We start from the raw sequence: 25120 nt of genomic DNA on the forward strand, positions 1-25120 counted from the left end.
TATCACCATTACGAAAAGTTGTAATTCTTCTATAAATTGTTTTTTTTCATTGGTCAGAGTAGTATTTTTTGTTTCTATTTGTTTCATTTATTAGTCACTTCTTTCAAAAAATGAACTCACAACAACTTATAAAAACAACTTTTTATAAAAGCAGCATGTCACTAAGCAGGAAAAAAAATAAGAGGGAAATATTTGGATATGATCAATACATGACCATGGTAGGATTCCAGCATTGTTTCCTTGGAATAATTTGGTGGCCAGGAGATTACAAAAAGTCAATAATGTAGACATAGTAGGCAGCATGCATTTTTTACTGATACTGTATGGTAGGGAGAAGGTACGTTGGGATCTGCTGGTAGACCTCTGGGTGATTCGCTGTAGATCAGCAAGGGTTTCTGACTTCCCATGGTTTAATAATAGCAACAGCAAAATTCCTTTTCCCAAGTAAGTTAGTCTGCTGAAATGAAGAAAGCTAAGCAGGAGTTGGCTTTTGTGTGAGAGGTCTCCGAGTTCAGCTCAGTTCTGGTACTGAAAACAATGGTGTCTGGAGTTGCACAGCAACCATCCAGTTAACATTCCTCAAAAGCAGATATTTATGATCAACCGTGGCGTGGGTGTTAAAATCTTTTAGGAGCATTCTCCTAATTGCTTCTCACAAGGAGGCATTAATTATTTCCTGGACTCTTGCTTGTCATTCCAGTGCTCCTGAATGTTAGAAGACAAAAAAGGCAAGGGTTATGCAAATGAGTGATAGCCTCACCCCACCAAGATCTCGTCCACATCACCAGGCCTCCACAAGTGGAACTTGTTAAATAAAACACATCCAAATTGGACACATCCAAAGACTTAACAGTAAAATTAGTAGCATACGAGTTTAGGCGGATATGAGCAACTTTATCCCCCAAATGCCTAGCAAATAAGTCGCAACAGACTACTGGGACACTTTTTTACATCACTTTGCAGACCAAGCTAGAGAAAGCCTTGAATAGTTTGAGGGGGAAACTCCATTGGACACCACTGAGTAGATGTGATGGTGACAATGTAGTATTGTCACCTTGAGGTCATCACTACCACAGAGTAGGTTTGAAAATTAGGTCTTGTGTTTGCTTGGCTTAACTCAGTCTTGCATCATCTTTTACTTGGAGTTGCCAGGGTTTGAAGCTAGGCATATCACTGAACTGTACCCCTCCACTTCAGACTGGAAAAAGAATTCACTGACTAGAGATTTAGTCCAGGCCTGCTCAGAGGTATAATTTTGTGAACTAGAATGTTTCATATTACTGAATGGCTGGCCTGCACATCTATCATACAGTACTAGGCACTACCACTCAGTGACCTGGATTTGAGAGAGTCTTATGCAAGGATGAGGAAAAGGAGCAGGTCACTGTGCACTTTTCACCTCAGAGATGTTTATTCACACTGTAGACTGTTGCTCCATAGAGAGGGGGGAAGAAAGAATTGCCTGGATCTTTAACTGCCTCACCGTGGCTGCTCTCTAACTCAAGCTGTTTCTTGTTACTTTAGAAAACTTATTGTGCAGCCTTAATAATTCTTGACAAGCAGGTTTTGCAGCAATCATGCCATTTTCACCTTTGATTTGATTCAGTCTTGTATTTTTCTTGCAAACGTAACAAGTCCTCTCCCCCCCCCCCAATCTGCATTGCTCTTGGTTGCAAAATATGTTTCAGAATGGACACAGTTCTAAAACCAACCCCCTAATGACAACAAATATTGCTTGAATTCAGTAGAACTTTTGTGTTGTTGTTTAGTCGTTTAGTCGTGTCCGACTCTTCGTGACCCCATGGACCATAGCACGCCAGGCACTCCTGTCTTGCACTGCCTCCCGCAGTTTGGTCAAACTCATGTTCGTAGCTTCGAGAACACTGTCCAGCCATCTTGTCCTCTGTCGTCCCCTTCTCCTAGTGCCCTCAATCTTTCCCAACATCAGGGTCTTTTCCAAGGATTCTTCTCTTCTCATGAGGTGGCCAAAGTATTGGAGCCTCAGCTTCACGATCTGTCCTTCCAGGGAGCACTCAGGGCTGATTTCCTTAAGAATGGATAGGTTTGATCTTCTAGCAGTCCATGGGACTCTCAAGAGTCTCCTCCAGCACCATAATTCAAAAGCATCAATTCTTCGGCGATCAGCCTTCTTTATGGTCCAGCTCTCACTTCCATACATCACTACTGGGAAAACCATAGCTTTAACTATACGGACCTTTGTCGGCAAGGTGATGTCTCTGCTTTTTCAGTAGAACTTATAGGTGCCAAATTGTATAGCAGAGGATTTCAACCTTTTTGAGCCCACGGCTCTCTTGACCAACTACATTCTTTCTGTGGCACCCCTGTGGGACTCAGGAGCCCAGTTGTGTCACCCCTTGCCTGCACAGCTGGCAGCCTCTCACCCTTTTTCAAACACCCTCCCTTCTCTCCTCTTCTTGGGAGTCCTCTGGGAAGCAGCCACTATCGCTTCAGTCTCTGAGCTTCCCCCCCACACCCTCCGCCCTAAAGAGAGCTGCCTCACAAAGGCACCATTCGCATGTGAAGCTTTATAGCCAGGGCTGCTGCAATAAACGGCTGTGCAAACCTTGGGGAGGCAGAGACGCAAGAGGGCATCAGAGGAGGAAGGGAAGGGAAGAGGGACAGAGGCCCGTGTTGCCCGCAGCACCCCTGACCATCATTTAAGGCACCCCAGGGTGCCGTGGCACATTGGTTGACAACCCCTGTGGTATAGCATTCTGGGTCAGTGCCTTGGGGAGCCCACTGAAGTCAGCCTGCCCAGGGGCCCTCAAAATCTGAAGCCAGTTCTGCTAAAGAGTATTGTACATGTTGACATTTCTGACTCGAGTTCTTGTAGAAAATGAAAACAAAACACACATCTGTCCAATATAATTATAGCCATTTATGGGCTTCTGAAAGACTACTTTCTACTTCACACATCTGGCAGCTAATCAAGGCGAACCAAGAGATCCTCTCTCTGAAAGCAGTGTTAAAAATGGTGCTTTCTTTCCATAGGCAGAAGAAATTTTGAGGCGGGAGGTAGAGAAGAAAGAAACACCGAGTTTATATTGCTTGCTTGGCGATGTCCTTAAAGACCATTTTTACTACGACAAAGCTTGGGAATTGTCAAAGCACCGCAGTGCCCGGGCTCAGCGCTCCAAAGGTCTTCTCCACCTTCGCAACAGGAACTTCAGGGAATGTATAGAGTGCTTTGAGAAATCCGTACAGATTAACCCCATGCAGGTAAGATAATGAGAACTTTTTACAATATATTTGTGTGCTGGCTTCTTAAGAATTACACAACTTTTAGAAGACATCTGAAGGCAGCCCTGTTTTTAATGCTTGATGCTTTGTTTTTAAATATGCTGTAAAGCTGCCCAGTGTGGCTGGGGAAACCCGACCAGGTGGGTGGGGTAATAATGATTAATGATGATGATAATAATAATAATAATAATGTGTGTCTTAAGTGTCAAATCTCCTGCCATATATACAGTGGTACCTCTACTTATGAATTTAATGCGTTCCGAACGCACATTCGTAGGTCAAAAAAAATTGGAAGTCGAATTCCATAGGAATGCATTGGGAGAAAAAATTCGTTAAGTCGAAGCAACCCTATCTAAAAAATCATAAGGAGAAAAAATCCTATCTAAACCGCATCCAAGATGGCGGATGGAGCTCCGTTCGTAAGTAGAAACATTCATAAGTAGAGTTATTCGCAAGTAGAGGTACCACTGTATCCTTTTAAAGTCCTAAAAGCCTTAGGACATGGTTACCTAAAAGCCCGCCTTCTCCAATATGTACTTACCTAAACCTTAAAATCTTATTCAGAGACCCTGTTCTAGTTGGGCCCACCAAATGAAGCGAGGTGAGCAACCACCAGGGATAGGACCTTTTCAGTAGTAGCACCCTGGATATGGAATAGCCCAGGCATCCCTAAACTGCCTGGGCTATTCCATATGTTTTGGCCTACAACTCCCATGATCCCTAGCTAACAGGACCAGTGGTCAGGGATTATGGAAATTGTAGTCCAAAACATCTGGAGGGCCAAAGTTTGGGGATTCCTGGAATAGCCTTTCCAGGGAGGATTGTCTGTCACCGTATTTGTGGCCTCTTTAGATGACTTTGGTAAGCTGGCACTCTGTTTTTAATGCTCTGTTGTGTTTGCATAGGTTCCCCCCTTTATTTATTTATTTATTTATTTATTTATTTATCTATTTATTTACCAAAATTTATATATCACTTGAATGTCAGAACACCTTTAAGTGGCTTACAAAAAAGATAAAATGAAACATTAAAATTGTCAATAAAAAGCAGTTAAAAACAGGTACTGTATTTAAAATTTTCAGAAGATTATTAAAATCACCAGTAGCTAAAAAGATTAATGGTTCTATGGTTTGCTTTGTATTTTGGTTATTTTGGACTTCTTTATTTAAACCACCCACAGAACTTCATGGCAGAAGTCATAAAATATAGTTTGTTGGAGCAAAGCAAACCGCAGTCTCTGGTCCGGATGTAATGCTGAGCTATGGATCCTGATTTGTTTCCTCCACATGCTAGTGGGGAGGAGACAGACAGCCCAGCTTGGCACTTCATAGCAAACCATTAACTGTGGTTTACTGTGACGTGTGAGCTGGGCCCGTTATGTAAGGTGATTCATTCAAAGCTATGTAAAGAGCAGTTGGTAACTAATAAAAATACTTTCCATCACTTTGAAGAACTAGTGGTCTAATCATGAATTTATTTTTTTCAAGTACAGTATAGGCAAAAGGTTGCATTCAGATATTCTCATTTGTGCAGCTGCCCCCACCTAGTTTTCAGAGATCCCTGCCCCATTTCATTGCAGCTTCCCATACCCACATCAGAGGCCTTCCCTGTTACTGGGATGTCTCAGTCGGTGGAGTGTGAGACTCTTAATCTCAGGGTCATGGGTATGAGCCACATATTTGACAAAAGATTCCTGCATTGCAGGGGGTTGGAGTAAATGTCCCTTGTGGGTCCTTCTAACTCTATGATTCATTCCTCTGGGAGAGGCTTCTTAGGCAGCCATATTAGGAAGGATTGGGTAGGAAATCCATGCTGTGCAAACATAATGTTTTCTTGCAACCCATGTTTGCATGTTTCTGCTGTTGGGGAAACCACTATTTTGATGCACTGAAGGTCAGCAACTGAAAAGTTGAGTTTGAAATCAACTTAATTAGACCCTAAACTAAAGGTTGAGATGAAAAGGAGTGACTGCATTAAATGAGATGTCTATCATCATCACATTTGGGGCAATTCACTGTAAGTAGGCCACTATCAAGAATTATGTTGCTGCTGTTTTGATGTTTGACCGTGTAATTGTTGCATTTTAAAGTGACTTTTTTGTATTAATACAGTACGCCATTCACTGCTATGGGTCACTCTTTGGTCAAAGAGTGGTATATAAATAAGCCATAATATAAAACAATATTTCCACTTCCTTTGGGCATTTGTAATAAATGTGCTTAGTCTAGGCTCCATCATTATTTATTATATCCATTCATCATTTATTTTACATGAAAATGTGTCAAAAGTGACTTAATGTAATAATAGAAACAACAAGATCTATTAAAACCAAACACAAGAACAAGAATAAAACCACAAACTGCCTTTGTAGAGCTCTTTTTTTAACGTGAGATGCATGTGCCAACGTTTGTTTTATCCTTGAGTGTAGTTCCAAACTTAACACTTCAATCAAAGCAGCAGTTTCAAAAGCAGAATTAATTCTGACCCTTTTTTCACACATCTGCATGTTGTAAGCTTGAATTCCTTCGCTTACTTGATTCTAGTTTGTGTTAGCAAACTGCTTAGGCAGTGGAGAAGCAATATACTCTTGAACCATACATAGAATATGGTATCTTAAACATGAAAGCCAAATAAAAATTAATAGTGTGAGTACCCATGTGGCAAGTAGTGGCCACAAGGATGCAAGGCATACCAAAACCAATCAAGAGATTGACAAAATGAGGCTACAAATTAGTACTTTTTCTCTGCAATCAGTAGTGCAACTATATAAGCCACTTTTCTTTTGTTTTCTTTTTTCTGTAAGGTAGGAAGGTAGGAAGCTTGTTCCAGGTGAAAATTTCCCCTGAATTGTTTCTCATGCTGTGTTCCCTCTTGTTTGCAACTGTGGTTCAGGGAAATAGTTTGCTACCAGAAACAGCCCCCTGCATTTAGTGATTATTCAGAGCCTCAGTTTTTTTATTTTGCAGTTGTGAGTGATTTGCCAGATCCCATTCCAACCAACATAATTGCCTACGGAAGTCATGGTTTCTCTCACTCCAGCTTTTCTTTGCAATTATTTCACTGTTGGGCCCTCTAAAGGCCTCCATCTCCTACAAAGATGACTTAAACATACTTCCTGCAATTCAGTGGCAGTACCCTTTCTTCCATGGAAAAATGTGTCTCCATAGAATCATTCCAATGCTGCCTCTAATTAGACAGAGGCGCGCGCACACACACACACACACACACACACACACACACACACACATACACAGGCCTCCTTTTTGGCAGGAAAAAACCCAAATACTGCTTTATCTGGACTTTCACATTTTAACAGCCTACGATTACTCTATTCTGTATTTCATCATTGATACCGTTGAAAAATAGCTCTCTTCTGATCTCTGCAAAGATGCAGGGGCAGCCTAGCATATGGCACTGTAGGACATTTCCCAGTTAAGATTTCATGGGAAACTAAGTAACCGAGGAGGGGAAGAGGGACTAGGAGCTTGTAACCCAGCACACGAAACTTGGTTTGTTGGGCCAGGTCAACTGTGTCAGAAAGAGACCCTTTTGAAAGCAGAATGTGAGTTTTAGTAATTATTTCCCCTCAGGGACACCTGCTCTTCTTTTAAAAATCTATTTAATATGGTTTTATTATTTCTGTGTGACAAAGTATTAATAACGAAACGATGCAGGGGATTATGGTGGGCTAGCAGTGGCAAAATGCTATTTCCGCACTGAACGGTCAATGAATTTACAGAGTTAGTCAATGAATTTTACATAAATATGTCATTTACAAGATTTTTGTTGGAATGAATTTTACATAAATATGTCATTTACAAGATTTTTGTTGGAACTTATTCTTGGTTAGTTTTGTCACTACATTCTGCTCCTTCAGTTTCCACAACAATCACATTTACAAGAAGAATGTATTATACAAACTGGTGTCTCTATGGATACACCTGCTTCTTCTCGGGGGCTATTTGCATCATCACAGCTGCATCCCCTTGTTGCCCTTTCTGATGGTGGCATCACAGCCAAGAAGTGGCCGCTGTATCTTTGTCGAGTGTCCAACCTGCAGATTGACTCTTGAAGCTCCATCAGACCTATGGCTTTACTTAGATAACATACCTTGGGGTAACTCCACGAAAAGTGATGTGGCCTTTTGCACAAGAGAACATAACCAGTTTTCCAGGCAAACACTGTAATGGTTGTTTTCTTTTTGTATGCTCCCCCTTGCTGACCTTTCAGTTAGGTGTGTGGTTTTCCTTGGGCTGTGCCTACTTAGCTTTGGAAGATTATGAAGGTGCTGCCAGAGCATTTCAGCGCTGTGTGATACTGGAACCTGACGTAAGTACAATAGGTTTAAGGTAATATTCGCCTTGCTTTGATTCTGTTTATTTAACAGTATTTTTAAAATCACTTTTCTGGGCAAGCCCGTCCAATGCGACTTGAATAATAAATAGACTGATCAATAAACAAGCCAGTAAAAACGAAACAAAGCTATATAATCTAGCCTGTAAAACAATATCACACCTGGAAGGCTAATGTAAAAATATACATGTTCAGTGCCTTCTGAAATCCATGCAGCATGTTAACCCTAATACAGATCTGAAGGGAAAGAATGGCAAAGCCATGGGGCCACCACAGAACAAGACCATTCCCTTGCAGCTTTCTGTGATGGGAGGAGGATACTTAAGGAGGGGTTAGTGCTGTTAGTGTGTGGGCCAGCAGTCCAACAAATTACTTTAACCCAGGAAAGCAGAGTTATTGTTCAATGTCCTGTCAAAATAATACCGCCGGTATGCCACTGTTTCTACTGTTACACTAATTTTATACTGCAACAACCTTTTTTTAAAAAAAAAAATATATGGGTGCTATCCTAAAACTTGCCATACTCCTAATGGCTATGAATCAAGCAAAGGTAAGCCTTGAGTGGCATATGCTTTAAAATTCTCTCAAAATCAGCAGGTCTTTAAAATGTCTAACTCCGGCTCGATTATGCCGATTGATTAGTGCTATACGGTAGTTTAACAGTCAAATTTATGAATGTCAAATGTTGACGCACAAATCAGTGTTTTCCGATAAAAATTTAATGTGCTTAGTGTTTAAATAGGTATCCTTACTCCTGTATGTTTGCTCTCTCCTTCATGCATTTGTTTTCCCCACAGAACGCCGAGGCTTGGAACAATTTATCAACTGCATATATCAGATTGAAACAGAAGTAAGTACATCAAAGGGATTAGTAACTGCTGCTTCCAAAGTAAACAGTGCTGGTTTCCTCTCTCTCCAGCTTTCCCCCCAATTCCTCCCTGCTCCTGGGCACGCTTCCCTCGTGATCCACTTTATGATCACCTCTAGGACAAGCCTCCCACCACGAGGATCATTAGAAAGGTAGAGATATCATTGGAAAGCCTTTGAAAAGGGAAAGCAACTGTTTAGATTCCTCCTCCACCCCTCCCCAAACTGGGTGTCGCAATATAGAATTTATTGCACAGGATACTGTTAATTACAAGTGCTGTACTGACCTCATCGTGCAAGGGAGGCCCTGCTCTGCATCCTGACCCTTTATACAAAAGAGCCCTGCGGAATCAAATGCCCACACTTTTCTGTATTGTGGACCCCCACGTTACAGGGTGCTGCATCTATGGGGTGCATATCCCCTCCCACCACCCTACCTGGCTTTTCCAAAAAGCGTTTCAGTATTCCTAATAACTGTAATGTTATTAACTGTGGAATTTTTAGCCGGCTGTTTTTATTACTTGTTGGTTGCAGGGTTTATTGTGAATTCTGCTTTCGGCCAGTTTCAGGTGGCGTGCAAATGGCAGAGAATGGGGCATATAAATATTTATGTACATAACTGTATTCTTACTGGAAAAAAGCAAGCTGGCATCTAAATCTGATTGCAGTCCCTTTGGAAAAAAATATATAGCTAAGGATGCCTATTGCAGAAACATAATCAAGGGAGAAGTTGGCAGTTTTAGTACTAGCCTCGTGGTAGCAGATGGTATCAACCCGCATAATAAGCCACTTGTTTTCTCCTCCCTAGAAGAAGCCATTAATAAATCTTGTGAAGGGACCCGATTTCTTAGTTCTTCTGTATGCTTGCTCAGTTTATGTAATGATGTCTGGAGTAGATACCTTTTTGATAATGCAGTTCCTTCAGAAGTTCGGTATCATCATAAGTAAGTTGTCAAGATAATTTTTGGTTCCTCAGGCTGTGTCCCATTAATCATCTACCAGAAAGAATGTAACTTAAAAAGGCAAGGGAGAAAAATGTGAGATAAAAAAACTTGCTTGATTCCTCTCCTCCCCCCCCCCACCTCACCCCTTGCATCACTGTGAACAATTTATCTGCTTTCTGGAAGCAAACTGAAAATGAGAAAATGAACAGGGAGTTCACAAAGTTGTGGACACAGGAAACAAATTGCCAAGAAAGTGCATTGAACCAAAAGCCATAAATAAGTTCAAGAGGCCCTTAGACATATTTATGGAACATACAGACTGAAAGATGCAGTTGCTACGGAGACTGCAAGGAACAAAAAAAAGATGTAAAGAGATACAAATGTTTGTTCAAGTGTCCTTTTCAGACAAATGTCCTTTTCAGCAACTTTCCAGAGTATGTAGAAGTATCCCTGAGAAACTTTATAACCAATTACCTAAATGAAGAAAATCAGACTAGAAGATTTATCAGACTAGAACTTCTTAATCTCTCTGTGGAGGCTACATAGGTTTCTAAGGTGGCTCATTTTAAAGTCAATAAGTAAATTTTATTTTATCCAGAGAGTGATTAATCTGATCCCTTTGTTCTCCCATTCACATGTCATGGTGCAATTTCTGGACACTTTATGTACCTGTATTGTTCCCTTAACTGGAATGACATCCCCATCTTGCGTCTCTCATCTCTTCTCATAAATTAGCTCACAGAGCAAGAGCTGTGGTGAAATTTCACGTGGCAGAGATTTGCACAAAAAATGGTGTTCCATATTTAACGCTTGATCAGTTTCTGTCATTGAAAGCTACTATTTCTCATCCTCACAACAAAATCAAGATGACTTACCATTTAATCAAGACTTACAAAATACAGTGTAAGAAGTAAGAGGGGAACTGTCTATGCCAGGGGGTAGGCAACCTAAGGCCCAGGGGCTGGATGCGGCCCAATCGCCTTCTCAATCCGGCTCATGGACGGTCTGGGAATCAGCGTGTTTTTACACGAGTAGAATGTGTCCTTTTATTTAAAATGCATCTCTGGGTTATTTGTGGGGCATAGGAATTCGTTCATTTATTTATTTTTTCCAAAATATGGTCCGGCCCACCACATGGTCTGAGGGACGGTGGACCGGCCCATGTTTGAAAAAGGTTGCTGAGCCCTGGTCTGTGCCAATGGAAATAAAATAACATGGAGAATTTTTAACATTCTAACAGCGCAGTTAAGAATAGTGGGTGGCAAATAGCAAATCTGTGAGTACTATAGTTTAACAATGCCAAAACCTTTTGTTTTTCATCCTGGCTGAGAGAAGCACACATATTCATCTTTAAACAAGCAGCATTCTCTGCTTGTTTATCTGCTTTAGCCTATTTGTAAAGGAGAAGTGTAGTAATCTCCCACAATCTTCCATAAATTCTAGACTAGCAGATATTTCACAGAAAAACAACAAAATGGAGTGGCTTATATGTGTATGTGTCCCCCCCCCCCAGTATAATAGATTTAAAGGTGGGAGGAATACAGCAAAAGAATTGTCAGAAAGCCATTTTTACTACATTCAAATGCTGTCACTGGAAAATCTAGAACCCCTTCACATATAGCCAAGCATCGTGAGAGTTGTTTCCCTGTGGAGCAGTCTCTCTCCTGCAATGCCGTGCCCTGAATGCAAATGATACAATAATGTGGATTGTTCCTTTGCAATTGGCAGCCTCTTTTCCAGACAGGTGCTGCACTCAGCTGTATGGGATCACGCAGCAGAGAAGCATCTCTGTGATTATGTGTGATGGGGAGCCCTGCCAACAGATAACAGCAATAAAGGATATGGCATGAAGCATCCTGGTATAAAGGGAAGGAAATCATCCATCTCTTGTCAAATCAGAAAAAGCAACTCTTAAGATTGTGGTCTTCTTTGTAAATACAATTTTTAAAATGATAAACCTTCAAAAGAAGTGAATAAGGGGGGAGAGAATCAAATGTCAAAGCAAAACTCATTGTGTGTTTTAACTTATTTAATTTTGAACCAGAATTAAAGCATTCCGGACCCTTCAGGAAGCTCTCAAGTGTAATTATGAACACTGGCAGATTTGGGAAAATTACATTCTCACCAGTACAGACGTCGGAGAGTTTTCAGAAGCTATTAAAGCTTATCACAGGCTTATGGACTTACAAGAAAAGTATAAAGATGTCCAGGTGGGCTGTGTCTCTTTTTATTCAAGTGTCCAGTTTTAAAGATTTCAAACATTGTTCATGAAAACAGGTCATACTTGGGACATACTTCAGTGATTAAAGAGCCTCCCGTCTTATAATTGAAGTTGTAGGGTGCAGGTTTTACTACTGCAGATAGCTACTGTCCTGCATCTGTGGCGTGGGATCTTATTTGGTGCAATTTGCTACTTCTGTCAACTTTAGGATTTACACTTATATGCCAAACATTTTTTTTGGCAAGAGCTAAGTCACAGTTCACAATAATCACCTTTGACCATGGGAGTAAGGAGAACCAGCAGTGCTAATTGCCCTGTGTCTCACTGTTGAAGCTCAGCAGTTGCTGTCGCTCTAATGCTGGCTTGCTAAGAATGACAAAAGCATCAAATGCATTGTGGCTTTTTAAAGCAGTCTGCTTCACTCAACAGTGCACGGCTCAATTTTATTTGTTTCTTGAGCAGGATATACGCAGGTGTTCAAAACAGGAGTTAATGGAAGACAGACACCAGCAAAGAAAACTCCACCATGTCATCTTTTGTCAGCACATAAACTCAGAGATAAAGCAGTAAGGTTGATTCTTAATTCAGAGAGACAAAACCTAAGAGAGAACTCCACGGACAGGACTACCCCAATGAGGCAGTCGCCAGAACTGAGGAGCTGAGCTTTCCCAGCAGTTGCAAACTCCTTCAAGGAGGGGCTCTGTGCCTTTTGTCCTGCTACATGTAGCACCCCCCAGGCAGACAAAATCTCGGGGTACCTCTCATGCACATGCTCTAGTGGGATTACATTGAACTAAGAAAGCTAGATTGCAATTTTCTTTCAAGATCCAATCAATGTTACTATGATCCATTTGCGCAGGGCCCCTAAAAGCCATGGGGCCCACAGACTATTCAGTAATCCAGCACTATTTCCCCAGCTGCAGACTCCCACCATTCCTCCTCATCTAGCCAGATCCTGACATCTTTGCTCATGTGGTTCCTGTCCAGAATCCTTTCTACTGGAAAGGCAAAAGCAAAACTTTTTCTGTCCCTTCAATTTCAGAAATGGATTTCATAGCTTGTGGAGGAAGCAGAATTAATAGGTTCAAGGAGACACCTGTACCTGCTAATGGCCATTTCCTTGTTTTTAAGCCGTAACATCGGGAGCCATTTACAGCGTGGTACTCTGTAGACTGATGGCTTATCATGTGAGAACTGATCTCTAAAACCATTTCCCCCTCGTGAAGCCTGTCAGCTTTGCCGAGCATCAAGGTAGCCTGGGAAACATGTTTTGACAGGCTGAAATTTTATATCAAAGGGGCTTTGTAACTGCACAGTGATAACTAGTAACAGCTCAGATGTTTGGAAATACGGGGTTTAGGTTTCGATAAAGTCATCGTGGGCTCAAAAACATCTAGGAAGGTTATGGGGGAAGAACAGCAAACCGGCTTCACTGGAGTTTTGTTTGATCCTCTGTAATGATCCTGTGACCTCAAAGAGACATGCATAAAAATTGAATGTACTTGCATGAATGCATAGCTTTATTTGATGCACTCAATGATTAAGTTATCTGGAAAAAATGTAATATAACTTACAATCTTGATTTTGTAACCTACTGATTTGACAACTAAGAACAAGTTTCTTAGCTGCTAGATATAACACCAGTAAATGGCAAAGCCATTTAGAAGTGTTTAAATTCTATTACAGGTAGGTAGCCGTGTTGGTCTAGCATAGTCGAAACAATATAAAAAAATTCCTTCCAGTAGCATCTTAGAGACCAACTAAGTTTGTCATTGGTATGAGCTTTCGTGTGCATGCACACTTCTTCTCTAAGGTGCTACTGGAATGAATTTTTTTATTAAATTCTATTAGTTTTTCAAGAACTCATTATATTCCAATAAAATAAGTTGCTAGCATTCTTAAACAAGTATGGTGTCTCTGCATCTATGGTACATAGGAAAGCTACATTTCATTTTTAATAGATTAATTCCATAAAATAATCCTATACATTTGCATGGGAATAAACCACATTAAGAACGAGACTTAACAACTCTATGAACATGTATAGGATCCCACTGCTTATATGTATTTCCAGTACCTCCAACATGTGTTTTTCCAAACTTTACTGAATGCCTTTGATTCCTCTGGAGAATATTGAGGTCCTTTTATTAATATTGACTGCCAGATACAGATGTAGTTAGTGTTGTCAGAATTCCCCATGTGTCCTTAAAGAGATTTTCTATCTTAAAGGGATTTTCTATCTTACAGATTAAAAGTGTTGTGTAAATTTCGGGCAGTAAGACTCTGTTTCCTGGTTAGATTATAGCTTTAAGTGGTGCCCAATTATGTAATATAGAACCCTTATTCAAATTTTGGAGAATAAGCTTTCGTAGAATTGCTGTTGCCACTGGGGAACATTGTTTTTCTTTTTCCTTGCTATCTTATTGTTTGTGGAATGTTTGTGGAACAGCTTATTGTTTGTGGAATGTTCTCCCCTGGGAGGTTTGGCTGCTGCCTTCATTATACACCTTTAGGCACCAGGAGAAAAAGGAAGCGGGATTATTGGTTCTGTGGGTTTGGGGATATGTTTTTTTTTTATGCATCTTGTGTTTTTATCTTGTATTTTTTATGTCGTGAACCACCCTGAGATCTATGGATGAAGGGTGGCATACAAATTTAATAAATAAATAACATAAAAATAATTCAGACTCCTACAAATTATTTTATTGTATAAGATTTGTATACTGTTTGATTGTAAAAACAAAACAACAACACCAAAATCAAAGCAGCTGTTGAACTCACACATTCACTAATTCGCTTTGTAGTGGTAGTCCAATTATAACCAAAATTATCTTCTCTCAAAGGTGCTAAAGATATTAGTAAAAGTAGTTATGGATGGAGTGACTGATCGTAATGGAGAAACTGCAACAGGGTTAAAGGGGAAACTGCAGGGACTCTTTGGCAGAGTGACTTCTAGAGTGACAAGTGATGGCGAAATCTGGAGACTATATGCAAGACTCTATGGGAATGGGCAGAGTGATAACCATGAAGATACAGAGAAGGTAAGTGTTAATGGTAAGAGTGTGATTTTAAATTAGTAATGATATAGGAAATTTACTCTCTACCCAAATTTTGGTATTAGGATCATGATGCTTAGTTTGTGACTGTTTGGTTTCTCCAACTCACAAAATAAAACAAAATAAAAATATGGTAAAAGAATCAGTTTAAGCCAATTTCACTTCTGTCTTTGACAAGCTGATCAGCAAATCAAGCTTAACTTGAAAAAGAAGAAAAAGAACAAAGCAGACCATTAAAGGGAGGGAGGATAATGCAGAATGTTCAGGTTGCAGCACTGAAATAAGAAAGATTAACGCCCAAGACAGGTGAAATGTTGTTTTTCATCATTCTTACTGTGAGAATGCACTTAAGAAATCGGTCAAGTTTAAGGATGCAATCCGCAGAAGGTTACATCCATCTGTTCAATTCAGTCTTAAGCATATGTATCTGTCTCAGAATTGTGTTCTGTATATTTAATGTGCGTAATCCAGACCGGGGCACTAAAAGCTTCTTTTAAGCAATATGACTTTTCTAAATTGATTTGCACCTTTCAGGTTTTTCTATGGAATTCAGGTGGCTAAAGCATTATCTTAAGGCAGCAGCACTCAGGGGGAAAGAATGTTCTCAATCATCAAACTATTACAACCTAGCGCCATGTAACTGTGTACTGCAGCCGTGGGATCACCTGTTCAGCTGTTCTGCAAGGTCAGCCTGCTCCTTCAACACCACCTGCTTGACAGATAAATATTGCTCTTCAGGCATCTGGTGGGAGTAAGTGTGGCATCTCCCTTGCAAACATATGGAGAGGCTGGATTCAAACATATCGATGAACTGTGAAGTGGGAGAGCAAGGAGAGAGCTAACAGGCATATAAGGAAAAGTAACAAAAATAAGGAAGTTACGGGAGAGGAGGTTTGTGAATCTGCCAGAGAGAAGGAGGGAGGGAGGGAGAAGCTTGGCGGAATGCAGAAGAGGAAAAGGAGATGCAGCAAGTGAGATTTGAAAAACTAGCTGGAAAGGAAAAAGCGTGAAGGAAATTGACATGAGATTAGTCAGGAAGAATCAGAAAGAAAAGATAAAGGGATTTGTGCATTTCTTACAGTGCTGCTGCTATTGGATTGCATATCAACTATGTCTTTGGACTATGTCTAACCTTACTTCCCTTGTTTTGGCTTTTTGATTTTATTTTTAAAAGATAGATTTTTTTTCCCTCTCAGAAAACCCCCCCACAGAGTTTTCATACAACAAGTCTTGTTTTCCTTACCCACTTTCTACCAGGAGAGGCAAGTTCAGTTTTTCTCAGCTTTGCATCCCCTGTGAGCAGATGTTGCTGGAAATTCTCATTACCCTGGTTCTTGTGCGCATTGCCTGCCCAGTGAGAGAGGCAGAATTTCCCTTTATATTGCCAGGGATGTTACACCTTGACATGTAATAACAGAAGCTAGTAAATAGCATTTCTGAAACAAGCCATCTAGAAATTAAGTATATTCCTAGGGGACCTTCTGTCCTTCCTACTTTAGTACCATTTTCAGATTATAAAATTGTCATTGGACCCAGGAAATGGAGTGAGAGCATTTGAGGTCTGAAGCTAAGCAGGGGGTTGAGAGGGGGGCTGGGGGGGAGGGTTAACCCTTCCTAGCTGCACCTGCCCACCCCCACCCCAAATCAACCTCCTCCTGCAGTTAGCCTTGGGAGGGGGGGATCTATTGGCTTTTTTCAAGGTTTGCTGTTGCAGAGGGGAGGGGAGAGTAATCTTCCTTGAGATTGCAGCTAGGAAGGGAGGGTTAACTCTGCCCTCTCCATCTCTATTTTCTAGATCTAGAAGATCACACACAAACATTACAAAAAGCAAAAAAAGCAAAAAAACTACTTTTCCCAGGTGCTTGCAAATGTGCCCACAGGCCCAAAGAGGTTGTTGAAATCTTCTAGGTATTTAGAGAATCTAAGGAAAGCTTTAAAATCTGCCACATAGCCACAAAGCTTCTAAACTACATGGAGACTCTGGGAGGAAACTGACAATGAAGTGGGTATTGGAAATACAGTGGTACCTCGGGTTACAAACACTTCAGGTTACCAACGCTTCAGGTTACAGACTCCACTAACCCAGAAATAGTACCTCAGGTTAAGAACTTTGCTTCTGGATGAGAACAGAAATTGTGCTCCGGTGGCGCGGCAGCAGCAGGAGGCCCCATTAGCTAAAGTGGTGCTTCAGGTTAAGAACAGTTTCAGGTTAAGAACAGACCTCCAGAATGAATGAGGTTCTTAACCAGAGGTAGCACTGTAACAGGAAACAGCACACGGGTGGTCCTGATGGCCAATCAGGTCACTGATTCACTTCCACCTGGAGCTGGATTGAGTGACTCCTGCGGATCAATCAGACTGTTGCATTCTGGATCCTATTGTTCTAGGATTCAGCTTAGTACCTAACAATGTTATAATACAAAAGAAACATTTTCCAGTAGTGGTGCTTGGTGTTTTCATTTTGCTGTAGAAAACTGGAAGAACTACAAGCAAGCATTTCATCTTTGTGCTGTAGCCAAGGTTATGAGATGTGTGCTTCAGCTATTAAATCAAAGCAAACTCCCGGTGGCAATTTTTCAAGGAGCCACATAGTGTGAAAGAAGCATCAAACTCTGAATATAAAATGAATACTTCCAGCTTTCAAAACATGGTAGAATATTGTGATGGAAAGATCTTGCTAAATTATCCTGACCCATTTTCCCGAAAGAGCTTGCTCCCTTGAGAGTGTTACCAGAAATTTCTTCATTTAGGTTAGGTATGTCTGTGTTTAAATGTTAGCAACGTGCCCTATACAGCCTCTCTTTTTCTATGAAGCAGCATAGCATGCAACCTAAATTGTGTAACCATAATAAAGATTTTCCTGGTATTTGCCTTAGTTTCCTTGGTTGGTTTTGTCCAGGGGCAGACCAGGTTTGGTGCCAAAAAGCAAATAGTCACCAACACTCTGTTTCTCCCTCCTCTATCTATTTTTCATATTGCCCAAATGTAATGCTGGTTGACAGGGACATTATTAGCAATATATATATATATATATATATATATATATATATATATATATATATATATATATATATATAATGTTAATGCATTTTTAAGTAACACAATTCTGTACCTTCTGATTACTTATTCTGCCCTCAACCCGTCGTATTCCATACTGCTATTTAACATACCTCCAGTTCAGTAATCTTCTCAGCACTCAAGCATGCCAACTAATTATCAGTTGGTAAAGCAGGAGACTCTTAATTTCAGGGTGGTGGGTTCGAGCCAAACATTGGGCAAAAAGATTCCTGCATTGCAGGGGATTTGACTAGATGACCCTCATGGTCCCTTCCAACTCTACAATTCTCTGATCCTATACTGTCCATTCCAACAAGCATTTCCCAAGAGTCAAAACCACTTTGCTTCACTTTGTATTCTGCAGCCCAGGAAACCATTTTATTTCTTTAAAGTAGCTCTATGACCCGCTAATTTGCTTGACATTTGAATGCCACAATATGCTTCTTTGTTTTAATATTTGATCAAAGGTGAAATAATGTAAAAGGCTGGTATGAATCATTCTCAGTTGTGTTATTTTGTGTAATTTATGTGCAATTATAGCTCCACTCAAATAGTGATTCCCCAGCCCCCAAAGTGCCAGTCTCAAATATTGAAGACAGGTAATAAACTTAATAGTCTTCCTCTGTTGGCTTAAGAAAGGCTAGAGAGAGACTGAAGAGGCAAGCTTCTGGCAAAAAAAAAGGAAACTGCCATTGGCTGTGATTTTCTGTCCCTAGCAGCTCAGAGGTGGAAACCTACACTTTCAAATGTAAGTTACGATAACAAAACTAGTTTTAGGAGATGTGGCTGTATATGGTCATCTCCCCCACCCACATTTCCGCCTCCCCTTTGTCAGAGAGAAAGTGATGAGGACAAGAGTGGTATCACACACTCTTTCATGCCTAACATTGCACTGGTGTTGCACTCTATTGAAGGGTTTTCACCGTAGAAAGCATTGTCTCTCCAATGTTTCATATGTTTCAAGGCCCACATGAATCTCCCTGTGCATCAACAGAGATGTGAGCTTAACTCAGTTTTCCTGCCAAAAAGTACCCAAAGCAAATACTAACAACATAAAACGACATAAACCCATAGTAGCATTAACAAATTCAAAATGTCTCATATAGCAACTTGCTAAAATTATAAAGGAGAGTAGGCTCTTTTTTAAAAAGTGGTTCCATAAATGCAGCACTCCATCACAAAAAAGCAAGAAAAGTAATTTCACGTCATGCACAAAGAGAAACATGAGACAGATATTTGTTGTGTATCCTGATTATAAAACTATATCAATCAGTTAATTAACTGTATCAAGAAATCCATATGAATGAAAACAAAGTGTGAAGATGAAAGTTGTCTTGCAATTTTGTGTCCCAGTGATTTATAAATGAATTCCCAGCATTAAATAAATATATTTGGTGCCCTTTCTTCCTTATTTCTTATATTCACATTTAGTTAGAAATGCTATATCGCAAGTCTATTTCACATTACAGTTGTTCCTTGGATCCCAAACGCCTTGGTACTCAGATGTTTTGGCTCCCGAACGTTGCAAATCTGGAAGTGAATGTTCCAGTTTGCAAACGTTCTTTAGAACCCGAATGTCCAATGGGGCTTCCAATTGGCTACAGGAGCTTTCTGCAGCCAATCAGAAGCCACGCTTTGGTTTCCAAACATTTTGGAAGTTGAACGGATTTCCGGAACAGATTCTGTTTGACTTCCAAGGTACGACTGTATAATACATCAACAGACTCCAAAGATTTCCAGTTGCTAGCAATGGCTTGCATGGCTGCTTCATGCTTAGGCTTAGCCAAGAGAAAGGCATTCTCTGTTATTGCAAAATAGGGTTCCTTAAAAGATAGCAAGCACAACAGAATCCCCTTTGCAGATCTTAATTAGTGGGATGGGGAATTTGTGTGGATTAGGTGTGCTTAACTTGGCTTGTTTTGAAGAAAATAAAAAATAGCATATGGAAGCAAGTCTTGGTACCTAGCAATTGTGTGGTCTCTCTAACTAGTCCCCGGGGTGAGAGTCAAACAGCAACCTTTTGGGTCACTTCACAAAGCAAAGATCTCTCATTGGTGTTTGTTGGCGAATCTCTTCCATTAAGACCAATGGGACTTAAGTGCTCACGTTTTTTTGCTTTTTAAAATGGGTAAGTAAACATTTGGATTTAGGAAAAAACTTTCCTAACACTTTTTTTGCTTTGGCTCATTTGCTTCTGCTTAGGTTTGGGCAATTGCTTTGTATTTTCTCCATTTTACAGAATCCATGTCTTCTTGCTTTTTTCCACATTGGGGAACTAATACAGAATAAAACTGGCATCTTAATCTTTGTATATATTTGAGCAATTTATTGCATTCCTTAGATGCATAATGGCTTAAAATATTAAAATACAAGTGTTTTCCTGCTTTCATGTGCATTTAGTCATTGTGACCTAGCAAAATATGGGTCACATCCATCAGTCTAGACAGATTTTTTTTTAAGGTAAAAAATTATCTTTTAAACACGTGTTACTTATATGTCTGTCATACTTGAAAGGCAATAACAGCGAAAAACATCTGTGCTACAGCTGCAGAATACAGTTGCAGGGGAGGAAGATGGAAAAACTAATACTGAGAAACTAACATATTACCAGTCAGAACTACCGTATTTTTTTAGAGTGACTTTGGCTTTACGTATTAACATAAAGACGAACTAAGGTTGTTTTATAATTTCACTCTTCTGTCTTTACAGGTGCTACAGTATCTCAGCAAAGCACACAAATGTGAAATCCAGTCAAAGGACTGGGACAAAGATATTTTCTCTTTTAAGAACGTAGTAAAAGGAGCTTTAGAGCTTGCACATGGTATGTCCTGTATGAATTTTTTGGCATAAATCATTGTTGGTGGGTTACTTTAAAAGGTTCATTTGGCTATAACATGCCACACTTGCTAATACTTAAAAACAAATCCCAAGAATAATAGAGCTCCCTTAGTTCTACAGTAGGGAAAAGGATGTTCAGGAGAGATGATGTTAAATGACCAGGTCACTTTCCGTTTCCAGAGGTCAATGTAAAGTCTCAACAGGACCACCAGACATACATGCAGAAAATTCCCTCAGAAATCCATCTGGATCCGCAAGGATCAGAGGCAGATCATTTTAATTAGTCCTTCACTGTACAGAAGCTCTTTCGAACACACAAGAGGGACTGGAAGGTGGTGTGTGTGTGCCTGCCCAAGGGCACATCAAAGCACAGCCCTGCTTGGCACTGGGGGGGGGGGCACTGCGGACTCCGTTCACGCTCTGCCCCTGGAGTGGCTTTCATGTGGCCGAAAAGCAGGGTATAAATCCCTTGAATCAGTATATTGCTGACATTCAGCACTTGTATCAGCCAATATTTTCATTCCAATTCATTTGTCCAAAATGGACAAGTTATAGGGAAACTATAGATAAGCTCAAGGTTAGCACTAAGTACAACAAATAATTAGAGAGAGAACCCTCAAGGGAGGAATCGTTCCCACCACCACCACCCAAAATAATAATAATGAGGGCCCAGTGTCCATAGAATACTGTGCCTGGGAGGCTGGAGAAATAAACACAGATACATATTATAATGACACACATTCAGTCATGGGCAGTCTCCCTCCACCCCACCATTTTGCCTCAAGACCTCACTTACTCATTTCTGAAGTTCAGAAGCGTGTCGCCAAAACAGAGCCCTCTGCATGCAAGAGGGAGAAGATAACAGAAGGCTTGGGGAAACCCCAAATTCTGCAGAAGTACAGAAAAGCTTTAGGGAAAATCCCTAAGAGGAAGAACTAACTGGGGTTGAAGAGGTGGAGTGGAATGAAGTAGTGGGAAAGGGGGTGGGATTTCAGCAGCACTCCAAGAGCAATATTTTGTCACGCTATTTTATTCCCTTGTTTCCTTACAAAAACAATGCTGTGTTGTTTCAGTGATTCATGTTGCAGTTCAGAATACCTGTCCCCTTACCATTTTATGGATGCTCCTTTTAATGAGCTTCCTCATGAAGAGAACTGGCTGAAAGCTTAAGTACTGTAGTAATTTATGTCTGCCGTGTTATCACAGTAATCATCACCAGACTTTTGTTTTGCCTTTTTAAAATTCATCTTGCAGTGGCAATGAGGTGCAGCAAAACCAAGTCTAATCACCAAGAGGCACTGCAAATTCTCTCTTCGGCTCGACTCAACTTACGTAGCTTGGCAGCCAGAGCAAAGGTGAGACTGAGATGGGCATCCTTAAAATAGTCCTTTTAACAGAAAGGCAGGTCAGGGTCAGCAAAGGGCTCCCTGTCTCATGGCTTATGTTCTCAAGTACTGCTACAGTCACTTTACTTTGAACTCTTCCATTCTAACCCGAAAATATTGTAATGGAAAGGAGATGGAGTAGATATTCTTGATATATTTAATCTGTGAAAACTTTACTGGACTAATCTAGAAATATCCGATAGTTGTCTCTGTGCAAGGAATGGCTTTTGTACACATACACACTTTTGTAGAAAGTGTGTGTGTGTGTGTGTGTGTGTGTGAGAGAGAGAGAGAGAGAGAGAGAGAGAGAGAGAGAGAGAGAGAGAGAGAGAGAGAAACAGAGATGGGAAAACTGGCATTGGTCCCTCAAGACATCCCTAAGCATGACTTTCCCTGATTGGAAAAGCAGGAATGGGTGTACAGAAGGAAGGTAGCTCAACAGTGTTCTTCCATCAAAGCCAGGGGGGCAGATGACACCCATTTGTCTGGCTGTACAGATTGTCACACAATCATCCATAATCCCCAGAGAGCTCTGTAGCTTCAGCAAGGCTTGTTTTGGACTTCAGCTTAATGAATGCCAAATAAGAGAGAGAGAGCTGAGCCAGACACCATCCGTCCTCCCCAGCTTCTTCACATTGGGTAGCCAGAAACAACTCTTTTTTTTTAAAAAAAAGGCATTATGGACAGCTGTCACAAAGGATTCTTTGTGAAAGCTTCCATCTCTCAGGAAAAAGTCTTCTAGCTCTGCTGCACCTGCCAAAACTGGACTGTGAGCTGGCAATTGTAACACTGTTTCTCCAAAGAGGACAGTAGGGCAACTTTATTACATTTCTTTATTGTGTTTTCCCATGAATGAATTAAAATTGCCCATTCAATAGAACCCACCCATTGTGACGTTGAATACTGCAGCGGGTACATATCAGCCAACAGGTGCAAATGACCTGAAGTGTCATGGTGTAGCGCTAAGGAAATTGCATCGCTAAGACTTGGAGCAGGGTCTAGTTTTTCCTGCCACACATACCCCTCCTCACCCGGTCATCCAAATGAGAAGATGGTGGGCGATTTAGTGGGTCTGATCTTCATAACCTGCTGCAAAAACTAGAATGGCTTTTTAGTTTATGAGGAAATGCATCACTTCAAGGCATGTCCAGTAGTATCCCAGGCCCCAAATCAGACTGCAGCCTAAATAGGGTTAGGCCACTCCTGCTGCTTCTACAAGTAATCAAAGGTGGGGGGGGGAACCTAATGTTCACTGTTTGGCCAGTTGGGTTTATAGGTGCAGGTGAGTGCCAGTGACGCACAAGTAGGTCCAAGCATTGACTTGGTGGAATTGCTGCAAAATTGGATTGTATCCTTGCACAAATCAGTAATTCCAGGTCTTGTCCCAAATGGATTAAGTGGGCAGAGCTGTCATTAATTTGTCTACAGGGTGACACTGGTGTGTTTTAACAATGTTGTAGTTCTTCTTAATCTGCATTTAGGATGATTTTATTGTCTTTGGTTAAGAATAAACTTTCTGTCACAAATCATTGTTTTTTCTTGTGCAGCAACTTTTTGCAGACACAGTGAGTGGTGAAGTTTCCAGTGACCTAGCTGAAGAAGTGGCAGCTATGGAGAACTTGATAGCGGAATTGCAGGAACTTAGCAACCAGCTAAGAAATCAGACCTGAGAAAAAGAAGATCCGGTTTCCTGGAAGGAAGGAAGGGCAAAGTTGGCAAACTTCATTGGCAACAGTTTGAGCTAATGAGCTTGCAGTAAATCAGACACCCCAAGCCACTCTCTAATAAATATTTTTCCATATAACGTAGCTTCTAATTGCAGCCAGCATTGCTAGGACTGTAAAGTGCTTTTAAGGTCAGGCCTGTTCATTGTCATTTTTGGTGTTTGTGTGATTTCTGTTGGCCTGGGTTTTATAGAACAAAACTGACTGGTTTTTATTTAGAAGGCCCTTTTATTTAGGATTAGTTCTGCTCGAGTGCACCACGTAATTGGCTTCTGTCCATTGATGTGCACTTTGCAGATAGGAGAGATTAAGTCCTGTTGATGTTAGAAGGGAAAAGGGATGGGGGCACTTTGCTCTTGTTTCTAATTGAGATTGGGGGAAGGTCAGAAAGATTGAGAAAACCAAACAAAAAAACCGAAATGGCTCTCTTCTGTGGAATTTAAAACAAATGTAAGTGTGAAGGATGTGTCAGTTGTGTTATCCTTTGGTTTTGTGGTTTTCAGAGCTAAGCATTCACAGAAAATGGGCAGCACTTTCCCAATAAAACTACACAACAAAGGCAGCACAAACAATAGCTTGCATCCTAATCCCCATCATTTCCTTTTCTTTCTGGGAAATGATGTGTTGTTTTTCTGGTTTTCTAGCAGCCTTTGAGGTTCAAATGTAACTGGGCAATCAATAGTCCCACTTTCCTAAGTTTGACCAATAGCAGCTACTGGACTTGATCTGAAATGGGTCCCAGCTTTCCTTCCTCATTAATCTAAATATGGGTGCCTACAAGATCCACCTTTTCTAAACCCAACCAAGGCTATTTATTCTGTCTCTAGCATTGACAGGTCAGGTGCCCCTGCCAAGCCTTTTAACTATCCCTCTTGTTTATCACCAGGATGATAGTATGACATATATTGCCTTTTAAAGTGGAGGTGCCAGTCTTAGTGTCATGGTTTAATTGCCATTAGCCTATTCTCTATGAATTTATCAAATCCTTTGTGAAAGTTTCTAGAGTCAGTTTGTTTGAAGGATCTGGTTCTCACAATCATATCCTTACTTCATAAACTAGAATTATGCATGAGGTGTGTATGTATGGGTTGATGCACATAGCTCCCAATGGTGTCTTGAGAGAATACAACATTCAGGGAGCAAAACACAAAAATATTATGTTGTTTCTTTTCCTCTCCTCCCCCATCAAATCAAGTCAGCTGACTCTGCTTCCCCCTTGTAAACTTACATTTTACTTTCTGTAATAAACATTTTTACAGGACACTTTCCCTTCTCCACATCCTCCTCCACCATTGTTCCCTCTGCTTGCTTCTCAGATGCCAAAGGCACCTGGAAAAGTTAGTAGAATTGGGAGAGAAAAGAGGGAAAGAGACACTTTCCACTTCCTCCCTCACTCCTATGTATGTTTCAAGGC

The 25120-nt window shown here is 40.7% G+C and overlaps 1 protein-coding gene across 2 annotated transcripts in view; it reads left to right on the forward strand.

Moving 5' to 3' along the window:
- TTC27 (tetratricopeptide repeat domain 27) overlaps window positions 1-24278 on the forward strand; it is an 84470-nt gene extending 60192 nt beyond the window's left edge. For both annotated transcript variants that reach the window (XM_035108253.3, XM_035108254.3), the window contains 8 exons: window positions 3013-3240; window positions 7492-7590; window positions 8412-8464; window positions 11470-11635; window positions 14490-14687; window positions 20469-20580; window positions 21852-21952; window positions 23530-24278. In XM_035108253.3, coding sequence (XP_034964144.2) covers window positions 3013-3240; window positions 7492-7590; window positions 8412-8464; window positions 11470-11635; window positions 14490-14687; window positions 20469-20580; window positions 21852-21952; window positions 23530-23652 — 1080 coding nt within the window. In that variant the 3' untranslated portion in view covers window positions 23653-24278. The remainder of the gene's footprint in view (window positions 1-3012; window positions 3241-7491; window positions 7591-8411; window positions 8465-11469; window positions 11636-14489; window positions 14688-20468; window positions 20581-21851; window positions 21953-23529) is intronic.
- Window positions 24279-25120: the final 842 nt, after the last annotated feature.

The sequence above is a fragment of the Zootoca vivipara genome, chromosome 3 (genome assembly GCF_965207765.1).
Source record: "Zootoca vivipara chromosome 3, rZooViv2.hap1.1, whole genome shotgun sequence".
Classification (NCBI taxonomy): domain Eukaryota; kingdom Metazoa; phylum Chordata; class Lepidosauria; order Squamata; family Lacertidae; genus Zootoca; species Zootoca vivipara.